Here is a 22,775-nt window from a genome sequence, read left to right as displayed (position 1 = left end):
GATACGTATATGTAGCATTTATATAGCGCAAACCAAGCATAAACGCCGCTAAGCACTGTACAGGGTCAGAGGCACGGTAAACGTGGAAGGAGGAGTAGACTGTTTGTGCGTAGTGACTGCATCATCATTTCGTTGTTTTAAAAAGTTGAGTATTCGCTGTTTCCTAAATTGGAGCTGACTTAGGTCAGCCGAATGGATATGGCAATAACCTTCCAGATCCTTGGGCCATAGATGGAAAAGACCCTTTTCTAGTTTTATCTCTTTTTAGCACATCTTTTCTGTCCATCTGTAGGTGTCCTTGCTGCGGGTGTGTGGAAAACCACTGGAGAAAATGCAAGCTTGTCATGCAAGAAGGCAGGGGTGTCAGTCGTATAGTGCAGACCTACCCACAGCAGTGAAGCACTGTACAGGGTCAATGACCAGCATAACGTCCAGGAGTGATGACATAGGTAGCTACTTTGTGGACTGTTAATGCATTGTGATAGCTTTGCAGATAATGCAGCTGAGCTTGAAGATAGTGTGAGCCGGCAAGGAGGACCTGTGGGGGGCAAGTGTGGATTCAAATTCCAATATGATTTCCCAGATACCCAGTGCAAGATAGTGTATGCACACAAACGATATGAAAGCAAATAAAACAGTTGAAAAAAGCTTGACTTCTATTAAAGGCATCTCCCTAACCACTGAAAAAACACATAAACTACCAGAATACAATCATATGTAGGCTAAAAGGGTTTAATGTCATGTGCCATGAGCCATGGCTACAACACCCCTATCAACGTCTTCTGAAGCCTTTAACTGTTATAATACTAATAATTAGTGTACACTTACATGGTTCTAGAGTTTATTTCATTTTATAAATTAGCATGATGCATATTCAGTTAACAAATTTGAGATTTATCTCCCCTCATTTGATTTCCTCTAATTTTGAACTGAATGTGGAAAGCACACGTTTAAATGAAATTAAATTATCATCATCATCATTGATAACTTTATTTCGACCACTGTGGGCCATAAAAGTACATATAAAATCACAAAATAAAACATTAAAATCCATATTAAAATTACAAAGTCATTTCATATATGTATACACAAGAATTTCTTTAAAAGTATCAAAATACATCAAGGGCGCTCCTGGCTAAGAATCAAATTAAATCAACTAGATAGTTATCAAGATGAATCATACCAATCTAAAAAGCCTAATATCTCAAATCAAATAGTTATGAAATTTCTTCGCTTAATCCACATGCCATACAGAAATCGGGAGACCGCAAAGACAACCGGTGGATGGGTGTCATATCTAAGTACCCTAAGCGCGTGCTCATGTATTCTGAATCCCAAATTCCTACAGATGGGTTTAATCCACCTGTTGCGGGACAGCACGTATGCTGGACAAAAGAAAAGTACATGGCTTACATTTTCTAACGGGTGTTTGCAAGCTGGACACTCTGTGCAGTCATTTGCATGCCATTTGTTGGTAAACGACCTAAGTGGTAAACTACCCATTCTTAGTTTTAGGTACAGCTTTCTAGCTTGAGCAGGGTAGATCATATCTAGGAATACCTCCTTCTTATATTCTGTTTTTACGTTGAGGAATTCACTGGTCATTCTCCCTACTGTTGTGCTGGTATGCAGGGCCAACAAATTATTAGACCTAAATCTTTTGACTAGGTCAGTTCTAGAATATGCCAGGGAAGATAACTCGGGAGATTCCCATAGCCCTGGGACATCAAGCCGTGTGCACAAATCTTTAATATGCAGTAACCAGTTAATTTTCCTTGACCTCAATGCCACCCATACCTCCTGGAACTCAGCGCGATACGGTGCGAGCTCTGGGACAGACCATGATCTTCGCCAGTATGTTAATGGCCTCAGGGCAACCTCCTCTTACACGGGGAATAATCCCAGGTCAAATCTTAATGGGACCAATGGGGTACTAGCAGGAAGGGCAAAAAGCTCTCTCATAACTGTGTGTTCGACCTTTACTAGGCTTTTTGGTCGACCGTGTCCCCATAATTCAGGCCCATATAGTGATGCTGCCCTAGCTTGAACCTTGTAGATTTCGGGGCTGCCGGCTTGAATGGGGATGTTAAGTGCTTCTTACATATCCCACCCACAGTCTGTGTTAGTCTCAATGAGGATTTCGTTATTTGTGCATCCCATCCCAAATTTTCCTCGAGAGTAATTCCTAGATAGTCAAATGTCTTAACTCTCTCGAGTGGTATTCCATTAAGGGTGGGATTGGGTCTTGTTTGCCTAGGGGGATTAAAAATCATGAATTTTGTTTTGGCCAAATTGATTTCCAATCCACTTAGGGCACAAGAGTCTGCAAATCCGTCAAGGATACGCTGGATGCCAGTAGCTGTTCGAGACAACATCAGAGTGATGTCCGCGAACATTAGAGCGGGCACCTGTAACTAATCTTGGGGCATCCGTATCTTTTATGGCTAAGAGGTGGTTAACAAGCCCATTTATGTACAGACAAAAAATGATAGGGGCCAGCACACATCCCTGGCGTACCCCTCTATCTACGGGAAATCGACCCGACAGCTCTCCCCCTTTTCCGCATCTAACCTGAGCGTAATTTGCGGTATGTAACCTGATCAGTATTCCCAGGAGATAGTGCAGCATACCGAGGTCATGCAGAACTCTCCAAAGCTTGTTCCTGGGCACCAGATCGAATGCAGCCCGCAGGTCCACGAATGAGGTAGAGGCTGCCACCTTCCACACTCACCGTTTTCCAGAAAAGGACCTGCAGGCGGAAGATCTGGTCAATAGTTGAAATACCAGATCTGAAACCTGCTTGCAAATTACTTAAGATCTGGTTATCCTCTTCCCATAACTGGATCCTATCCAAGAGTATCCTTCCAAATAGCTTCTGGGGGATATCTATCAGACTGATAGGCCTGTAGTTTGAGGGTTGTAGAGGACACTTCCGGGTCACGAGAGGCAGCCACAGCGTAACGCGAGGCACGAGGAGCGAAGCGTTAGCCCCCTCGAAGTCCTTGTAACACCCGAAGGAGGTGTAATTTGTCTACACTTCAGGTACATCGAGACCTCGAAGAAGAAAACAGGTTGAAAATTTCCCTTTTTCTATCACTTGCTTGCTAAAGTTTAGTAAACTAGTACCACTTTCACCTACCACTATTGGTCCTGAAGAAAGCCCTTAAGTCCGAATCCCGGCAGATAGGGCTGAAACATGTCGGCCATTTTTACTTCACAGTAATGCTAGTGCGTCCTGAAAACCTAATTCTTTTCAATAGAACGCACTGTTTTTGAGCATTCCCTCATGGGATTCACCCGAACCCAGATTTAATAAAATTCATTTTCTGGTTATCCGGGTGATTTTAATTTGAACACTGTCCACGTCACTGGGTCACTACTGTTTTTAACCAAGGGTAAGATCCTCCTGGTGGAGGCTGCATATCGAAACTAACCCCATGATTATGCACACACGTGTATGAAGAGCAGAGAACCAAGATATACCGCCATCCATGCTTCCCAACACGTACATGAGGGTGTTTTATTGGAGACACCTTTGCTCTATCTCCCGCATACCCTGGTTCATGCAGGACAAGTGATCCTTCCCTATTTGATTATTTGGGTTGTAGAGGACAGCCTTTTTTTAAAATGGGAACAATCTCAGCCCCCCTCCATGTTTCAGGTGGATCTATGCCCATTAATATCGTCTTAAAAAATACACAAAAATAAGGGGCCCATAATTTGGGTTCCGACCGAAACAAGTCCCCGGGGATTTTGTCGAGCCCCGGGGCTTTGTTGGGTTGTAGCTTATTGATTGCGTTCTCTTCTTCCCGGGTCGAAATCTCCAGCGCCCCTCCCAGTTGGTACGTGTGGAGGAGGGTCGAGTGAATAGCTTTGGGTTTCTACCGTTAACCCTTGATTATCCCGGTCATCTACATGGTTGGAACTAAATAAATAGTTCTGTATATCTGCCGTTCCTGTTTCTTGTTCCACACAATTCAACCGGCATTCCTCCATACTTACTTAGATACAACACAAATTAGATGCCCTGTGCTGTATTGTCCCCAGAAACGCTATCCTGGAGAGACCCCGTATCGAGATAGTGTGGAAACGGCGTCAACTCTAAACAAAAGAGAGAGCCTGAATGATTCATTATCCATTGTGTATAGCTCGTCCTTTTTGATGTTTACCAATAACCCGTTTCCCTGCTTTTTCACATGTTTTAACGTAGTACTCGCCAAGATAGGTTATGGTCACTTCACTGGGGCTCACAAACCTCTCCTATTGTGTAACTAATGCAAACTTTCCAATTGGTTTATGTATAAGAAAATACATCTGTGGTACAGACCGTAACTGCAGAATAAATTTCACTTACTTCGGCTGAAGTAAGCACTATCTTGACTAATTGTTGTGTTGGGCTTTTTTAAAGAATTCGAATAATACACTAGTTTGTATAGATACTCTGAGGTAAATTGTACCGTGACCCAAATTGGTGGTCATGAATAGATATTTTTGATCGGTATTAAATCAGAGCAAACTAGCTGAATTTGCATATCTTGCACTACTGATAGCTACACCCCTGAGAGAGGCCCCACAGCCATTCTCCTGCTTTGCCAAAGCTCATGTACTGGCACCTCCTCCCCTGAGTGTCCAACGATGGCCAGCTGCAATGGCCAGGGTTGGCTGGGCCTCTTCAAGGCTTCACAACACTGAAACATGGCTGCAGGGCCCATGGAAGTGCGGCAAGTAGCACAGCAATGGTGCCATGGGTGCTGGTGCAAAGTAAAAGCGCCCCCTCACTATTGTCCACTGGCTGCACAGTAAAATAAAGCCAACATTTGGGAACATTGGGCATTTATTACCCCTGGGCCCAGTGCCACTGCACCTGCTGAACTACTGCTGGCTATGCCCCTGACCGATGGATATGCCTGGGCAGAAAGGGAATGTGTTAGGCCCCCCTAATGTGCATGCAACGCAAAATCACAGGAAATGACATCACAGGACATGGACCTTGACATCGACCTATGCACACAGCCATGATTCAGAGCTGTGAGGCAGTTTTAATGGGGCCCAGGGGAGGGGCCCACATGAATTGCAGACACCCCCTCTCCCCCCACCCCCTGGGCCTCTCAGACACAGTGTAGCACTGAGAGGATTAGGGGAGGAAACCCACTAACCCATGTACCTTGTCGTACATAAGCAAGGCTGCAAGGCCCGGGCGAGATGGGCCCTCACCATGGCCTGGCAATGTTACACCATGGCTACAAGACGTAGAGTAGGGACCTCCACTCCCCTAGGCCTTGCAACCATGGTCTAGTACTGAGAGATCCAGGGGATGGGACCCAGTATATGGGAGTAGTCGTAGTAGTAGTAGTAAGTATACTTGTAAAGCGCACTGTTACTCCATCTCGGAGTGTCCTGGCGCTGTATACCGCTGGGGAACCCGTCCTGGCTTTCCCTGTGAGATGGTCCCTCCTGGGCACCTCCAAGGTGAAGCCAGGCATCCCCGGCACTGATGGGGCCGTTGTGGAGATTAAGCAAGCTATTGCCCAGAGTTGCATAGTGGGACCCATGGTTAGCGTAGGCACCTCGGCGAGAATTATCGAGTCCGCTGACATTGACCCAAGACCCTGCCGCGTCGGGAATTGAACCCTGGTCCCGGGCCGATCTCTGCTTCAGGGTCTGCCGCTTCTAACCAGTGAGCCTTCTGCCATTGGCTTCACAGCCTTAGTGTAGCACTGCAAGGTCAGGTGAAGGGTGTTCCCTCCCATGGACCACCCCACCATGATCCACAGCTGTGAGGTCCATTGGAGTGTTGTCCCATCCTCTGCCCTGAGAGCTATGATGTGGTGCTGCACGGACTATGGGATGTGGCCCCACGACCCTGGGCTTCACATCCAGGGTCTGGTGCTGCAAAACCCAGGGAAGGAGAGTCCCCTTCCCTGGGGCTCACAGCGTATGACCCCAGCCATCACTGCAAGAGCCAAGTAGGGTGTCCAATTTTCCACTATCACTTCACAGGACAATTTATGCTTTTGGAGAAACACTGCACATGTAGACAAACATCTTCCGAAGCCTCTGCACACAAAACGTGTATTTGGAGAGCATGCGATCTAAGAATCACATAGCTGATTTTGGGGATTTCATCCTAAATCCCCCCTCTAAAACAGGTCATGTTAAAAAATAACTCAGCTGGAGATTTAGTTTATTGAGCATGGTTACTCTTCATATTATATTTTAGTTCTAACCCTTTACAACTTCATGGAGTATCCCTTGACTGCTCACAATTGCAAATTTTGAGCAACAAGTTTAGAAAATGAACTCTGGTATTGAAACAGAACGAGATTGTCTTAAGCTTTAAAACACCAGCGGTAAATATCAGTATCCACCACCCATTCTGCCCAGCAAGTACTCAATGCCACAGAACCTGGTCCAACTGGTAAGTTTTAACCAGGGAACTCGGATATTTGACATCTAATCCCAGTTTTATGATGGAAATAATCAACATGTTCTACAGCTGAGCAGGGCCGTTAACAAAGTGGCTATTCCCTGGGAGGGGCAGCCCCTTTGCCTTGACAATTAGAATCATTGACATTCCAGTTGTGGTTTAGTGGGCTACTTGGGGATATGGTACCAGGAGACACTTTCTTTAATCTTGGCCTCCCATTTGGCCAAATTGTGTGCTCTTAGGCAATCACTATTCTAAATGTATTGCCAGGGCCACTGGAATTATGTGATTGTGTGGCTATTGCATTTTTAGTATAGATGTGCCACATAATCTGTTATCTGCTGCATAATCTGCAGGTTTTAACAAAAACAATTTTGGTTTGTAGCTCAAATGAATCAAAAGTTCCTAAAAACACAACAGCACATGTTGCAGCGCAGACGAAGATCCTTTGCAAAGCTAGACTGGTTACCTATCTGTTTTATTGCTACCTTCGTATGTTAAACTGGTACTCATTAAGTGCAACTAATGCCCAGGCAGTGTTATTAAGGGCAACAATGACAATATAGTAAAGTAATACTATCAAACAATGTGCTGCATAATATGTCTTTTCTTGATGCATAATTTACTGGCGCCGGCTACATAATTTGACCTTCCCCAGCCCCATAATTTGTGTAGTCTGTCTAAGTTGATCAGCACATCAAACCTCATTTTTAGGGAGTAAGTGAGCAGTGGTATATTGCATTTAATTGCATAGTAAACGGCTGGTCCGGTCTGTGCCCTTTTTAGTGTCCCTGTCTCCAGATGTCTATATATTCCAGTTCTTTATGTTCTAGCTTGTGCATGGGTGCCTACCTTCAATTGGGCTCGTTTGTTGCAACTCAGAAAATGTAGAAGCAAAAATGAGCAGGCCCTGAGGGTAGCACAGGCAGCCTGTTTCCTGTACTCGTGGAAAACTGCAAAGATGATTTGCTTGAACACCCTCCATGTGATTCACAAATGGTGTGAGAATCCTTTGTCTGGCATCAGCACAACCGTGTCCTTGCCCTTCCCTGCTTTTGTTTTGATGCAACATTGAAGGTCATATTAATCAACTCTTAACGCACCTCCCTGCAAACTTTACCATCATTAGAGAAGGTCGTTTATGAGAGCATGACTAAGAAACAATGGGCAGAGCAGGAACAACATGATCATTCCATCAGATTGTGGAGACACAACAATGAATGTCTGTATCGGATGGAAAGTTCATGTGGTCAGTCTCCCCCCAAACAGAGTATACCAGTCCACGCCTCTAACTCCATCTAACCTGCCTTACATTGTTCTCTGTCACTCAGGAGTCAATAGATTGATCTGTTGCTGCTCATCAGGACATTGCTGTGTGTTTCTTTAACAATATCAGAACTAATGGCCCAAACCTTATAGTTATATATTATGTAAAGCTGTACCTTTGTATTGCCAGTAAAGGCTAAACACATTTTTATTGTACGGGAAGTAAATGTCCATCAGTGACTGACTAAATATGGCACTTCCTTCCTCTATACCATTGGATATTCCCCTACTTTTGGTATAAATGTGCATCTAACATTTGGAGGATTTTGGACATCTAACAGAGTTAATGTAATGCAAAATGAACGGCATGTACTCTGCACGCTATACTAGGGGTATTTTACAGTACATGTACAATTTTGTAGGAGTATTTTAGATTAGTCACAATTTTCTCTTGTTCACATATATCAACTTCTGACCTTATTTTCTCGCTTTGTGACCCTTAGTCAAATTTATTGCTAGAAATCTGATCCTTTTTTTATCATAAAAGAACATTCGACTCTTAGGTTCCAAATGTCAAGGGCACTGCTGACCTGAAAATAATATTCAAATTAAACAAATGCAGGGAGGGAGAAGAAGAGGTTCATTCAGCTTCCAAGCGATACTCATCATCATCAATCAAAAAGAGAAGGAGAATTCTCCCCCTCTTTTTGATTGATGCTGAAAATAATATTGTATAATCTTACTTTATTTTTTAAACAAATTTGCATTATAAAACGAGGACAAGCAAGTTCAACCAATATATATTCAAAGCTTTATTTCGATATGAAATATCTTAAAAAGCACATAATAGTTAAAATACAATAGTTATAAATAGCATTTGAATAAATACATAAACCAGAATACAGCAATTAAAAAATCATTAAACAAATTGAAGCTTTGGTCATGAGATAAAAACAATCACCATATAAAATCATCCGAGGTCTTTCATTCTAATCAGCCAAGCCCAACTGAAAAATGTAGCTACTCCACAGGCTAAAGTGGTGTTGGGATCCGTCTGCAAGATTCTAAGAGCAGTGGCATGGCTGTTGGTCTTAAGCTGACGGCAAACAGGTTTTAGCCATTTTGACCTAGGATTTTTGTAGGCACTACATATAAAAAAAAAATGTGGTATGGTTTCGGGTGTGTCGGTGCAGAACGGGCAATTGGCAAATGTTTGGTGGGGGGGTTTCCACTTGCAGGTACGTTCACGTACCGGGAGAGTTCCCAGTCTAAACTGGATGTACAAAGCCCTATCTCTTGGTTTCCTATAGAAATCCAGATAGAGCTCAAGACGATGGACAGTCTTGTGTAGACGGAACTCATCTGTCAACCTGCCCAAGTTGGAATCTCTAAACTCTTGGGCATCAACCCATAGCCAATAGGCTCTCTTAATCTCCAATTTAGACACCGCCACACCCGTCTCCCATGCTGTATTAAAACCAATAGAAAATAAAAACTTTTTGACCCTAGTAAGCCAGACAATTTTGTGGGACCCCTGCATGTTCATAACTTCTCCAAGGGCGTTTGCGTAACTGGATAGCTCAGGTGTACGCCACAAACGAGCCCAATAGAGAAGCGGACGCAAGGTGATAAGGTCTTTAATCGAACGACGTCCAAAGTCATAATGGAGGGGTTTGGTGGGGGTGCCCCTAGGTAGTGAAACGAGCTCCCTGAAAAACTTGTTTTCAGTCAAGACAAGGGGATCAACGTTGTTGAAGCCCCAGAGCTCAGCTCCATACAAAGCACTACCTATAGCTTTTGCAGAATAGATCTCCAGTGCCGGTGATATGGGTCTGGAAGTTGAGGCTCTATGTTCCCTCCCAATGACTCCCAGGACTCGTTTATGATTCAGGGCCATTTTCTCAATATGTGGCTGCCACTTCAGTTGATCCGATATCCTTATCCCTAGTTAGTCAAATACTTTCACACGCCCTAGGGGCACAACATCAAGGGTAATCGTACAATTTGCTTTCTTACTAGGGTTAAAATAAAGGAGCTTGGTTTTGGTTGTATTGATGGCCAAGCCCCTTAAGTTACAGAATGTAGAGAACCGATCTAAAAGCTTCTGGAGCCCCGAGGGTGTTTTAGATACCAATAGCGTATCATCCGCAAAGAGCATGGCGGGCACTTTAACACCAGCCAGTGTCGGGGCATCAGCATCAATATCGGATACAAAGGAGAAAACCCCTTTAACAAATAGTGAAAAGAGGGTAGGCGCCAGGACGCATCCCTGGCGAACACCTCTATTCACCGTGATTTTGTCTGTTTTCTGATTCTGAGTGCCCCACCATATGCAAGCATAATTGCCATCGTGCATACGAGCCAGCAAATTCAAGATGGGGGAGGGGAGCCCCATCTCCCGCAGAACTGTCCACAGGCGTTGTCGAGGGACCAGGTCGAACGCCGTTTTTAAATCAATAAAGGCCAGGTAGAGGCCACCCTTGCCAATAGTTACTATCTTCCAATAAAGTAACACCAGCCTAAATGCCTGGTCAATAGTGCTAGTGCACGCCCTGAAACCTGCCTGGAATTGGGAAATGATATTGTTCTCCTCCGCCCATGAAAGGATCCTCTCCAGTAAAACCCTGCCAACCACCTTTCGACCAGCATCAATGAGGCTGATTGGACGATAGTTGGCAGGGTCTCTTCTTGGTCCCTTTTTGTAAATCTGGATCACCTCGGCTCCTTTCCAAGAGGTCGGGACCGGAGCCCCCTGTAGGAGGGCATTGATCAAGATGGAGAAAAACTTAGCCCTGTGCTCAGTATTAGCCCGAAAGAGGTCACCAGGGATGCCATCCTGGCCTGGTTCCTTCCCTTGGACAATTTTATTAATGGCAGTCACGACCTCTTTTTGCCCTACAGGGTCAATGGTGGACTCAATGGGTATCGTAAATGCCACCTCCTGTCCAGGCAGTTCACTGCTATCCGGTGTCCCTACCCCTTCGTATAAACTCCTGAAATGGTCGAACCACTCCCCATCAGTAATATGGTTCGGTATTGGATCCGAGTCGCCACCGCCTGCCCTTCTTACCAAAGCCCAGAACCACTCTCCGTTCTTAGCCTGACTAGCCAGCTTCAGCTCCTCCCAGTGGGAGTCTTCCCAGACCCTCTTTGCCACCAATATTGCTCGTCTGTAGTGAGATCGGGCTAAGCGAACTGCTGCAGCATCTCGGGTTTTAATGGCAGATATCAAATTAGTTTTTGCCCCTCTGCAGTCGTGATTTACCACTTAGCTGCAAGTTTCTTGCTCTTATTTTGGGTGGGCGCCCGAGTATCTATAAAAAGGGCAGCCATCCTATCAATTGTTTCAGTATAAATCACATCCACCTGGGGGACACCTGGATCGTTAGTACAACTTGCAGAGAGCTTCTCAGTCTGATCTCTTACAATCGACCCGAGGGTGCTTATTTTGTGATCGTCGAGGACGAATTTTTGCCATTTAATAAATCTTTTGCAGTTAGAGGGGATGATTTCCCTTGTCGCCAACCTCAGTCTCTTCCCAGATTGAGACTTCCCCCTGAGCAACTGGTTCTGCATACAAAGGGATAGTGGGTTGTGGTCACTATGGATGGATGGGGTGACAGTCATGTCACTCACAAATTTCCATAGTCTTTTATCAACCAGAATGTAATCTATTCTGCTAGGGCAGGTGACTCTATTGTAGGTGTATGCTCCCGTGAAATCTGATGGGGTACGGCCATTCACATCTACCAGAGAGTGTTCCATTAGCAATGCATTCATTTGTATGACAATCGGTGTCCATTTTTTAATTGGCTCGATTGTCAGTTGCGGTATTCCCCATCTCGCGTCCTCATCATAATGACCTCCTGCTCCACCCACCGCCAGCGGTTCAAAAGTCCAATTAAAATCGCCGGCGACTATGGGAAGTGAATCTGTTGGACAGCTTAAGAGTGAGTCAGCTAGTGCAGAAATAATCGGAGATTTTGCCCCCCCTTGTAGACCTCTGGCATAAACATTAAAAAGCTCCAGAGTCACTGTAGCCTGGGGGTCACTGATCGTTAACCACATCAAGTCCATTGGTGTGCTGTTATGCTGGGTTATTCTACAGTTTAGTGCAATCTTTACCCAGATTAACAGGCCGCCCGACGGGCGACCCCGACCTGAAGAGATTGCTGGGACATGAAAGGTGGAATAGCCCGACTTGTGCATTGGTTCGAGACACCAAGTTTCCTGAAATATGCACAAGTCGTATTTGTCTATGAGGTTGTTCCAGTCGGGGAGTAATACTTTTTTACACAGGCCCGCAACGTTCCAGGAAATAATGTTGAGGTTACCATTATTACCATTGTGACCGCCTACGCATACCGAGGATAGCCCACGGTCAGAAGCTGTGCCAGTAATCTCAATTGGACCCCAAAGGCAAGTCTTAGGAGACACTATAAGCTCAATTTCCCCGTGTATGCCATATCTTTCCCGAATAACGTTGTCCAAAAGAATCATCTGGTCCAAAGGTGAAGGTGGTGGATCAACAGTGTCCCTAATATACCCTGGGGAATTGATAGCCGGGAATGAAAGAGGGCTATCTGCAATCTCAGATGACCCAAGGGAGCTGTTATTAGTACTTCTAATGGGGGCAGATGAATCAGGAGGAACCCAGGAAGCCTCTACCTGAACCAGAAGTCAGTCGACAGCTTCCAATCCACTATACCGGTTTTGGCAAGGGATGGAAGCTGGAACAAACTGAAGATCTGACCAACCGCCCTGATTCCGGTTACTTTCGAAGTTGGGTCTCCCTGCTCCCCGTTGTATTACAGTCCAACCATCATCATTGACCCCTCCCCAGCTGTTGGTATTCAATGATCTGTGGTGCTCAGTACCCATCCATCCTCTAGCATAGTTAGTGGGCCTAGTCCAACTCCACCTATTGTCAGGTTGTTCCTCAGAGGTATATTAGTAAGACAAAGGTCTAGCCACGATCATATTGCCATTAATCCGGGGTACCCCAGAGCATATGTGAGTCACTGATCGTGGATCGCTAAAGTTTACAACCACACAATCTCCCTCTGATCTTTTTCTGTTATAGCCCACCCAGGGAACCCTCCGTACCGTTAAGATGTCACTCATTGTGTTTGGTGGTAAGGGGGGGTTGGTGTTTAGCCAATGGGATACCTTGTTTTTTAATGCCCATGGTGGTTCCGTAATTGAGGGAGCCAATTCCGGAACCCCTGTCAGGATCACCACATAGGGGCTGGCTTCTGGAGGTAAATTAATGCTTCTACGTTTTTGGGCTCGCTCAATTGGGGTATTATCAGAATTAAGGATGGCAGTTTTAGGGCTGATCAGTTTTTTGATGTTGCGTACATTAGTTGTTGGGGGATTGGCATGTACTTTGCTAACTACAGTATTGGGGGGATTGGGCTTTGGGGTCTTAGGGATAATTTTTTGGGGGACTGCTGGAAGTGCATTTGATGCCTGAGATTTACTGGCCAGTGAAATCACTGGGACAGCCTTTTTCTGTTGGTTGCTGCTCAGGGATCTTATAGCCTTCTGCAGTTCTTTAAGCTGATTTTCTATGCCTTGAAGCCTTACTTTCAGGGGGTTAAGAAGGGTTTCAAATGTCTTCCTCATGGTATCTACAAGAGAGTCCCCTGGTTCTTCCCCGGAACCCGTACAGTTGGCTACACTACTATCAACCATAATATCAGCAATGGAATCGTCTATGATGCTATCATCGAAAATACTTAAAGCAGGGGTTTCGGGCAATAGCTCCTCCTGCCTTTCTTTCTGCCCAATAGTCACACTCGTGTTCTCTTTGCTACCCATATCGTTAATCTGCGCTGACTTTCCTAATTTGGCTTTTTTGCAACCTGAAACATTAGTGTTGGGTCGCTTACGCTTGGGGATTGCACCCTCTCGTCTCCCTTTCATTAACCTACTATTATTCTCATTCTGTATATCTACTGGAATGATTACCGGGATGGTCTCCGGAATAGGTTCCGAGGTAGTCAAGGCCTGGGGGTCGGAAGGGTTCAAATCTTGGGGATTTAATTGAGCACTAAGCGTGTTATGCACCTCAGCTTGGGTCTGAAGGAGATTAGATCTATATTTAGCCCCATCGGGTGTACATACAGATGCAATATGTCCCATTGACGATCTTTTGGCTAGTGCTAGCTCTTGGGACACCCTTCTTTCCATCAAGACAATACCTTAGTCGATTAATGAATTTGTGCGTATTATAAAATTATCCAAGGTGCCTATCAGCTTCGGGCCTCCTAATGTAGACTTACTTCTAGTTTCGCAGGTTGACATCTCCCTGTATTTCTTTTGCAACAACCAGAAAACAGTAGGCGGACTTTACCAATTAAACATGCAATATATGAGGGGCGAAAGAGGGGGGGCCCGGTCCGTTCTTGATCGTGCTTGAACGGGCTTAAACGGGCCTTCTCCCGCGCGCTCCCGTGCAGCGGGGGCTTCTGACTACTAAGTAGGAAGCAGAGTGGGCGGTGGGCGAGGCCGAGCTGGTAACGCAGACCAGGTGTTACAGGTCACGCAGGGACTCCTGGATGATGGAGTCCCTGCAGCGTTCCCAATAGCCGGCTCTGCCCCCTTCCACAGCCCGCAGCACAGCGCCCGGTCACAAGGGACCCGCACCACTTCCCACGGTGTCTCTGAAGCGGCACCCGCGCAGCGGGTGCGGCTGAGTGTGGGCTCAGTCCTGACAAAGCTCTCCAGCGAAGTCCTCCCAATTCGAGGGTCCACGGCAGTGGCAAGGTTCTAAAAGGTTCCCGCAAAAGCCCAGGAAGCACGGGATTATCAAGATAGCGGAGTGGGCGGTGGGCGGGGCCGAGCTGGCAACGCAGACCAGGTGTTACAGGTCACGCAGGGACTCCTGGATGATGGAGTCCCTGCAGCGTTCCCAATAGCCGGCTCTGCCCCCTTCCACAGCCCGCAGCACAGCGCCCGGTCACAAGGGGTTCGCACCAATTCCCACGGTGTCTCTGAAGTGGCACCCGCGCAGCGGGTGCGGCGAAGTGTGGGCTCAGTCCCGACAAAGTTCTCCAGCGAAGTCCTCCCAATTCGAGGGTCCATGGCAGTGGCAAGGTTCTAAAAGGTTCAACCAAGTACTGCCTTGCACCTGTCACTCTTCTCACTGAGGGCCAGATGTAGGTGAATTCAATGTAGCGAGTCCTCAATAGCGATTTTTACCGAATTGATATTAAGGACTCGCAAAATTGAATGTAGGTAGGAATCGCAAAAATATTTGCTATTCCCTAATTGTAAATCGCAAATTGAGATTCTCAATCAAGGAATACCATCCCATTCATTCCTATGGGCCAAGAGGCCCGTAGGAATGAATAGGATTTTTGCCCGCAATTTGCGAGTAACCAAGGGACACTTGAAAATTGCGGGCGCAATTTCAAGGGTGCAAGGGTTCCAAAAGGACACCCTGTTGCACCCCTGAAATGTACCTGTGGCGCACATACATGGCACTCTATAACAAGTCAAAAAGTGCTTTTTGAAATGAAATCGCAAAATACCACCAACTTGAAGTTGGTGGTATTTTACGATTCCTTAAGGCAAAATCGCAGCCAAACTGCGATCCCAAACGCTGAAATTCAGCGAATTTCAGTGTTTGCGATCGCAATTTGGCTTTCTACATCTGGCCCTGAATGTCTTATTTAGGACACCTGTAGGGGGAAGTGACCGCAACTGCTTATATTTGCCTCGGCTTAATACTCCACATTAATGCTTATTCCTGCATCCTTTGAGACATTCAATATTACCCTTTAAATCTTCAGTGTTTCAGTCCTGGTTTGATTTACACTGCGTTTTGACCTTTTGGTTTCAACTCGTTGAGTCTTGAAAGAGAGTGAAGTCATTAGTGTGTGGTGGGCCCACCTATTGGACGTGATGACGTTGATTGGAAAAAAGAGAGGAATATGGCTTGTTAAAGTTCCTAGATGGGTGTCACGCTCCAAATGAGGTCGAGTTTATCGGGGTATGGTGTAATATACTAGATGTAAGGTTAAAACAGAAATGAGAAAATCTTGCTCGGAAGTCAAATGTGATCGGCACTTCGGAAACTGCACTTGTAATGAACCTCACTCTGTCTCTTTCTTACCTGTCACTGCTTAGATTCTGAAACTCCCAGTGGGCTAAAAACGAGAGGCGCACTGATTGGGATTTGGATATCAAATAAAAGGGATGCAGTTGGAGAATCTACTTCCACTAATGGCTAAAAGATGGTATTGCCAAAAGCCACATGGGAACAAGAGGCCAGGCAGTGCACCCTGGCCAGTACATTTTGATGATTGCTTTAGTCCTGATTCGTTGTGAGGCTGCCCCTTCATTATGACCTCATTTTGAGGTTTTGCATGGAATTACACAAATTGATATTTAGAGATTTCGCTTTGAAAATCCACGTACCCTGCGGTTCAGTGTGTGCTTTATCTCCATGTAAACACCGTCATTAAAGGTTTAGAACAGTGTGAAGATTACTGTGGTCTATGTATGTTTTTTTCCACACTGGGCATTACTTTGATTAGTTGTTGTATTATGTTTCTTTTTTTCCCTTGGGAAGCACTTAATCTTTTGGTTACTTAGATAAACTGAGTACAGCAATGGCATTAATTTGTCCTTTTTCCTTGATAAAATGCACTCTCTGATAACAGATCAATCGCTAAAAGCCACATTGGAAAACATTCAATTTCACTTCAGACTTTCTCTAATCTTAACAGGAAACGGAAGCAGAAGTAGAACGCACACAGGTGTTGGAAAGAAGGCTACTCTGATTAAAACTGTGCAGAGCATGAAGAGCCATGGAAACTACCAAAACTGTACCATTGTGAGGCCTCACAACCCACACTCCAGTTATGGCACATATGTCACCCTCGCCCCCAAAGTGCTGGTGTTTCCCGTTTGTGTGCCGGTAAGTGATTTTTTAAGTACCTGGTTTGGGTATGGGATTAATATTAAATGCAATACCTTAGCATTTATCTAGGCTTTTAGCTAATTTAGATCTTAGCACAGCCTTATCTTTATTTGTCTCGGAGTGATCAAGATTTGCCGCAAGTTTTGTGTTGTCTTTATGGAGAGTAGGCTTCATGTATTCTTTCTGGTATCCAAGTGCCATACCAGGCATACATAAAATGACTTCTGGAAAAATTCTGAGCTTAATCCTAGCCTCAATATGTAGAAAGTCTATTTTTCTAAAAGTCTGAATGATGTCTTTCATTTTTAGACTATCCATTGCTTCTTTCGAGGATGCATTTTGAATTGCCTTTTTTCGTCATATTTTCTTCAGCGGTGACAGATAAAAGACCAATGGGTGTGTTTTTGAAAAAAAGAATTGAATGGACCTGACCCCCTGTTTTTTTACCCCCAGATGTGGGGTAATTTCAATTAGTTTCTGTTTGAGGCTGCCTGGTGTTTCCTGGTGGTCCTGAACAGGAAAAAAATTACATCAGAAAGTCTGCCCTAAATTGGGCGGAAGGTTTGAGGAATGTTGACAGATTGCCTGATTCCCATGAGACTGTTGGTGTAAGGTTTCCACTGGCAGAGCCAGCAGGTGCCTGTGGCAGAAACTTGTCTGTTTACCTGAATCTAAAGAGGAAGGGACGAACCGACAGTTTGGCAGTCGGTGTACTTCACCCCGTGTTTGTGGCAAAGGGCCTTTTCCAACAAACACTAAATAGCCTCCTAGCTCTGAGGAATTTGATATGGTAATTAGTATAAATGGTTCCCATTAACATGACTGATAGTCATTCTAATGTCAAAATAAATGCCCAAGGTTTTGGCTTTGTCATTAGGTGTAGTACGAATTGTACCAACCAGTAAGTTGGAATCACACTTAACCTTATTCTCTACCCTGAGGTTCTTGTCCATTCATTCTCACTTTGAAGTTTACAGTCGTTTATGTGTAGACCTCATAATGGTAAAAGGCAATACAGTACCAAGTATATACTCATCTAGGCTCATATAGTTCTGTTTTGACCACAAAGGGCGCCTGAAGTCTGCCACCTGTTCAATGTGGGTTTCATCATCAATTTGCTTAGAGCTCTTTTTGCATTCTGTGGAAATTCTAATGGGCACCTTATATTTGTATATCCCCACTGATGTTTATCTGCGTTTTATTGTGCTGGAATTGCTCGACTGTTTGTAAAGGTATTGCTCTTCTGCAGCTGTACCAGTATGGCGCTGGTACCTCGGAGAAAAACAGCAGAGAGGTTACTTTTTTCTGGACACCCACGAAATGTACGTAGATTGTCACTGCTCAGGCTCCTTTGAAGATAAGTGGGTAAGATTTGTGGTGATTTATTTATGCAAATCAGAAGCAGTCAATGTTACTGTGTGATCATGGGAGGCCTTTGCCATTTTAAAAGGTTGGAAGTGATTCTTTCTATTTAGAAGAAACATTTCCAATACAGTATATTACGTTCAACATTTTTGGTGCATAATGATATGCCTGGAACAGCTTCAACATGGTCTTTCTTCATAGTCCTTGAGCTGTGTTTGCTGACTAGTCTGACTTTATCTCAGAGGATCGGGCCAGTCTACGCAAGCTGTGGCTCTATTTCCAAGCTTGAGGATGGGAAACACTTTGAGCATTGGGAGGCTGCCCTCCAGTATGGCTCCTGGGAGATAATGTGCGGCAAATATTTAGTGGTGCTCACCAACATTCAATGCATATGTAGTGTTGTTCAACCCCTGGTGGGGAATCTTTATTACATTATATGGTGGACAATAATAATTCTTCCAAAATCACCTATAGTAAGGGAACCTTACCATCTTACGTCAGGGCTTTTTACTGTGGTTACATGACCAACACTAGTGGTGCTGGAAGTTGGGGCCTGTAGGTCGTACACCGCCTAATGCTTCATTGGTTTCTGAGCAACCATTCCAGAGCATTGATGGACTAAGGTACTCCTCCATTTAAGCACTTCTTATTTGGCTTTCTCCCGGTGTAGTTGGATGATGCAGATAAAACAGATAAGAATTTGTACCATTGTGCAGGCACTCAGCACCTTGCAGTAAAATGTTTCTAGTACTGTGTAGAAGTGTTTCATATATGTAATTCTGTATTGCCAGTGCCAAAATAATGTCAAAAAGAGTTGCCGAAGTCCCAAATACTGGCCACCCTGTCTGCACTGGTATATCAGTATTCCTGTTTCCAATTCAAAAGACGGTAAGTTTTTAGGATCGCATGAACAGCACAGCAGCGGCTGCCAATTCTTACTCTTCCCACTGTGACCAGGACATGACTCCAGGAAGTTTGTAGGAGTTTCTGGCAAAGATGGTGCTAGGTTTCCAGGAAAGTTCATAAAGTCATTACAAATGAAGAACCAGGAAATTGTAAAAGGTTATGGACATTTTCTGTATGAAAATTTAGCACACAAAGCCATTCAAAGGTATTTTCCAAATAACAGGAAGATGATCAGTTTGCAGAGTTCCTTTAGACTTTTAATTTGAGATGTATTTCTCCAGCTTTTAATAAGGTTTGGCTGTGATTAGTCAGAGTGCCTGATGCAGCTCTTTGCATCCAAAACAAAGAGTGGACGGGTTTGATCATTGTACGAGAATAATATAGCAAGCAAAGAAAAAGGATTTGTTTAGCATTCATTTAAAAAAACAAAAACTGTTTATTGTAGATCGGCGGTTGCAAATAAATATTAAATTACCTTTTGGTGGTCCATGTCTTGTGAGGCAGTGCTTACATGATCAGGCAAATACTCTTGTTGTGTTTTATTGTTCTGTATCAGACTATGTTATCAGCAGATAAAGGAAGAACCATCTGATGGTGTCAGATTACCTAGTAATTTCCTGAGCTGTGCCCCGCACTTTTGTAAGGAATTTCTTGATTGTTGTGGATCAAGGGATAAGGCGTGGTTCGATTGTGCCATGCTCCAGCAATTTGTGTTTGTATACCCCTTTTACCCATCTCTGGTTTTGGTAAATTGTTGTAGATCCTTTCTAGATTTCATGGTTTTCTTAATTTTAGTAACATTCTTTCTGGTGTATAATCTTGACGGTCTGCAGATTTCCCATTTCCCTTCCACCTTTCTTCATTTTCTTAGTTTTGATTATGGCTTGCTAAATATTTGATAAAGTTGTTTCTGATGGCCAGTCTCCTCCTTGCCCATGTGACATGGGCAATTAAATATGAACTGACATCATTGCCATTAGTGACTTCTGAGTGTACTACCAGAGTCACTTACATTGATGATGCATGTGCACCTGGAGGGTTGAATGATGTTACCAGGCGTATGATAGGATGCATTGATCTTTACAATTTGTGGCATTACTCCGTGGACCCCCCCCCCCCTTTAACTTAACCTTCCTTTTCCTCTTCTTCCCACTACAGCCTAAAATCATTCTTAACTCCCTTTATCTACACCCACCCCATACCCTAAAATCCCCTTTACCTACAATCCCCTTTACCTACCTTTGTGTCTACTCACCCCATAACCCTAAAATTGCCTTTACCTTCCTTTACCTCTATCCACCCCTAAATTATCTTACACCCTTTACCTGTACCCATCCCTAAAACCCCCAAAATACTTACCTCCTCTCACTCGCATCTTCACCCTTATTTTTTTTTTTATAACATAAATTATTTAAAAAGGAAATACTTTTCTGCATGGTAAGTACTGCGTATTAAAGCTACCAATGATTGATTACCTGTGTGGTAAAGGATCCATGATAAAGGCTGTTTCCCCTCCTTCGGTCACTCAGACTGTGCCTAGCTCCTGGTTATCAGCGATCTTAAAAATAAATGGATCAGCTGTGGTGACTGGGTAATTTCTACGTGAGTAATCAATGGAAAATGTTATAAAATGTAGGTGATTAAGCCACAATTTTGATCTGTCACATCACAGATTGGCAGATATCCTCTTTTCACACCAATTCCGCAGTTTAGTTGTGGCCACCATCATTGCTGACCTTTATGCATACAGCAAAGATTTGCCCTAACACTGATAAAAGAACTAACAGAAAATTAACAAACTGTCCCGTCAGAACATTTTCTTGTCCACAGTCTGATTCTGCTGTAAAATTTGCAACATTGGTACCGTGTGTGACTGTCCACAGCCTCAGATGGTGGTGGTGTGACATAGGTTAATGTGGCAGCATATTTCTCGACAATCTCATCATGTTTATAAAAAATGACTTTGTATTTCTAACAACAAAAACATTTTCTCTCAAGTGGGCCACTTCACCCCGACTTTTTGTTCCTTAAACAAGTATAGGTCTTTTTTTTTTTTTTTGAAAAACCTTTATTCGAGCAAGCAAAGGAAAATACAAGAATGGGCCTACAACCTCACGGGCTGGCCGCTAATAGTAAGGCACAATGGAAGAGGCAGAAAATCACTCCCGCGGTCAGGTACAGATCAGGTATCAAGCATTACTCCAAACATAGTACAGAGCATATTAATTTTCTGTTTTATACATAAAAACAACGAACACTGAAAAAAGGCGAATGCACAGTAATCAAGGTCAGCCCAAATAACGGAGGGGAAGGCCAACAATCAGGAGAACATAACACGAACCATGGGACTCTGACAAGGCCGGGGGGGGGGGGGGGAGCAGCGGGGAGAACCGGAAAATCACAGAACAGTATGAAAAGGTTTCGGGAAAGCCAGCCTAGGGAGACAGGGTAACATCAGTAGTGCCAACCATGGGAGGGGTACAGATATCCCCACGATATTCATTCCACTGGCCCCAAATCTTCGTCCACGCCCTGGGTCTGCCCCTGGCCACATATACGGTCTTCTCACGAAACATGGACCAGTCCATGTTATCCTCCCATTTCGAGACCTCAGGGGGTCTGGACGCGCCCCAGAGTTGCGCAATGTCCCGTTTTGCAATCATGTATCCCAAGGTAGCCCATCTGGTCTGGGCTACAGAGTAGTCGGTGGGTTCCCACACATTCAACAGACACCGTCGTGTCTCCGGCCGCAGGGCAACACCAGTCACAGCAGTCATCACCGCAGGCACAGCAGTCCAGTAGGCCGCCACCACTGGGCACTCCCAAAGAATATGTAAAAAAGTAGCACTTGACCCACAACCACGCTTACATAACCCATCCGGGGAAAAGCCCATTGTCACCAGACGCGGACCAGTGACATATACTCGATGGAGGATTTTAAGTTGAACCAAACGGAGACGGGCAGGGATGGCTACTTCTTTCGGAGAAGAGAGTGCCGATTGCCAATCCTCGTCGTCCAATTCCAACCCATCGCCGACCCAAACCTCCCGAAGTCGGACCAATAAGTCTGCCCGATTATTGATCAGTTTCTTATAAATCAGGGAAATGGTGCTATCAGGCAGGTGGCCATCAAGGACACGATCTTCGAGGGGGGAAGACTCGGGCAGGGTCTCATCAGGAGTCAGGACTGAGGCGAGGGCGTGTCGGACCTGCAGATAGCGAAAAAACTCTCTACCATTCAAACCGTATTCCGCCTGAAGGGTCTGGAACGACTTCACACTACCTTTCGAACAGACATCACCCACCTTACATATCCCAATCATATCCCAGCGGTCGAAGCCCTTAGTAGACCAGAGACACCCCAAACGTTCAGAGGCATAAAGCGGCGTCGCCAGTGTCATTCGATCCTCCCATCCCAAACTCACATTCGCGGCTCGCCACACAGTGACTGCAATCCTGGACGGGCCCACAAGATGGCGCCCGGTCGATCTAGAATAAAGCGCTCTATTAAAGTCCCCACCCGGCAGCTGGAGTCTATCCATCTCAAAGGCAGGATTACGACCCGGTGAAAACATCACGTGATTAATGGCAGACAACTGGGAAGCCCAATAATATCTCTTGATGTCGGGGAGCGCCATGCCCCCGTCATACCAAGGGACGGTGAGTTTTGCGAGGGCAATACGTGGACGCCCGTCCCAGATCAATTGCCTTTGAAGACTCTCGATCTCCCGGAAATAGGTCTTGGGGATGTCGTCATAGGAATTCTGGAGTGCATAAAGAAACCGCGGCAAGGACATCATTTAAGTATAGGTCTTAATAATAAATGATGAAGTTGTTTGACTAAAACCAGTGCCCATGAATTTGAATAAATTGATATAC

At 44.8% G+C, this 22,775-nt stretch overlaps 1 protein-coding gene across 5 annotated transcripts in view; it reads left to right on the top strand.

Moving 5' to 3' along the window:
- RGS3 (regulator of G protein signaling 3) overlaps positions 1-22,775 on the top strand; it is a 945,383-nt gene that overhangs the window by 590,271 nt on the left and 332,337 nt on the right. For 3 of the 5 annotated variants that reach the window (XM_078642175.1, XM_078642174.1, XM_078642173.1), the window contains one exon: positions 16,432-16,622. In XM_078642175.1, coding sequence (XP_078498301.1) covers positions 16,432-16,622 — 191 coding nt within the window. The other 2 variants (XM_078642176.1, XM_078642178.1) reach the window with 2 other exon arrangements.

The sequence above is a fragment of the Lissotriton helveticus genome, chromosome 5_1 (genome assembly GCF_964261635.1).
Source record: "Lissotriton helveticus chromosome 5_1, aLisHel1.1, whole genome shotgun sequence".
Lineage (NCBI taxonomy): Eukaryota > Metazoa > Chordata > Amphibia > Caudata > Salamandridae > Lissotriton > Lissotriton helveticus.
The sequence above is the reverse complement of the archived record's forward strand: the minus strand, read 5'-3'. Positions and strand labels throughout refer to the sequence as shown.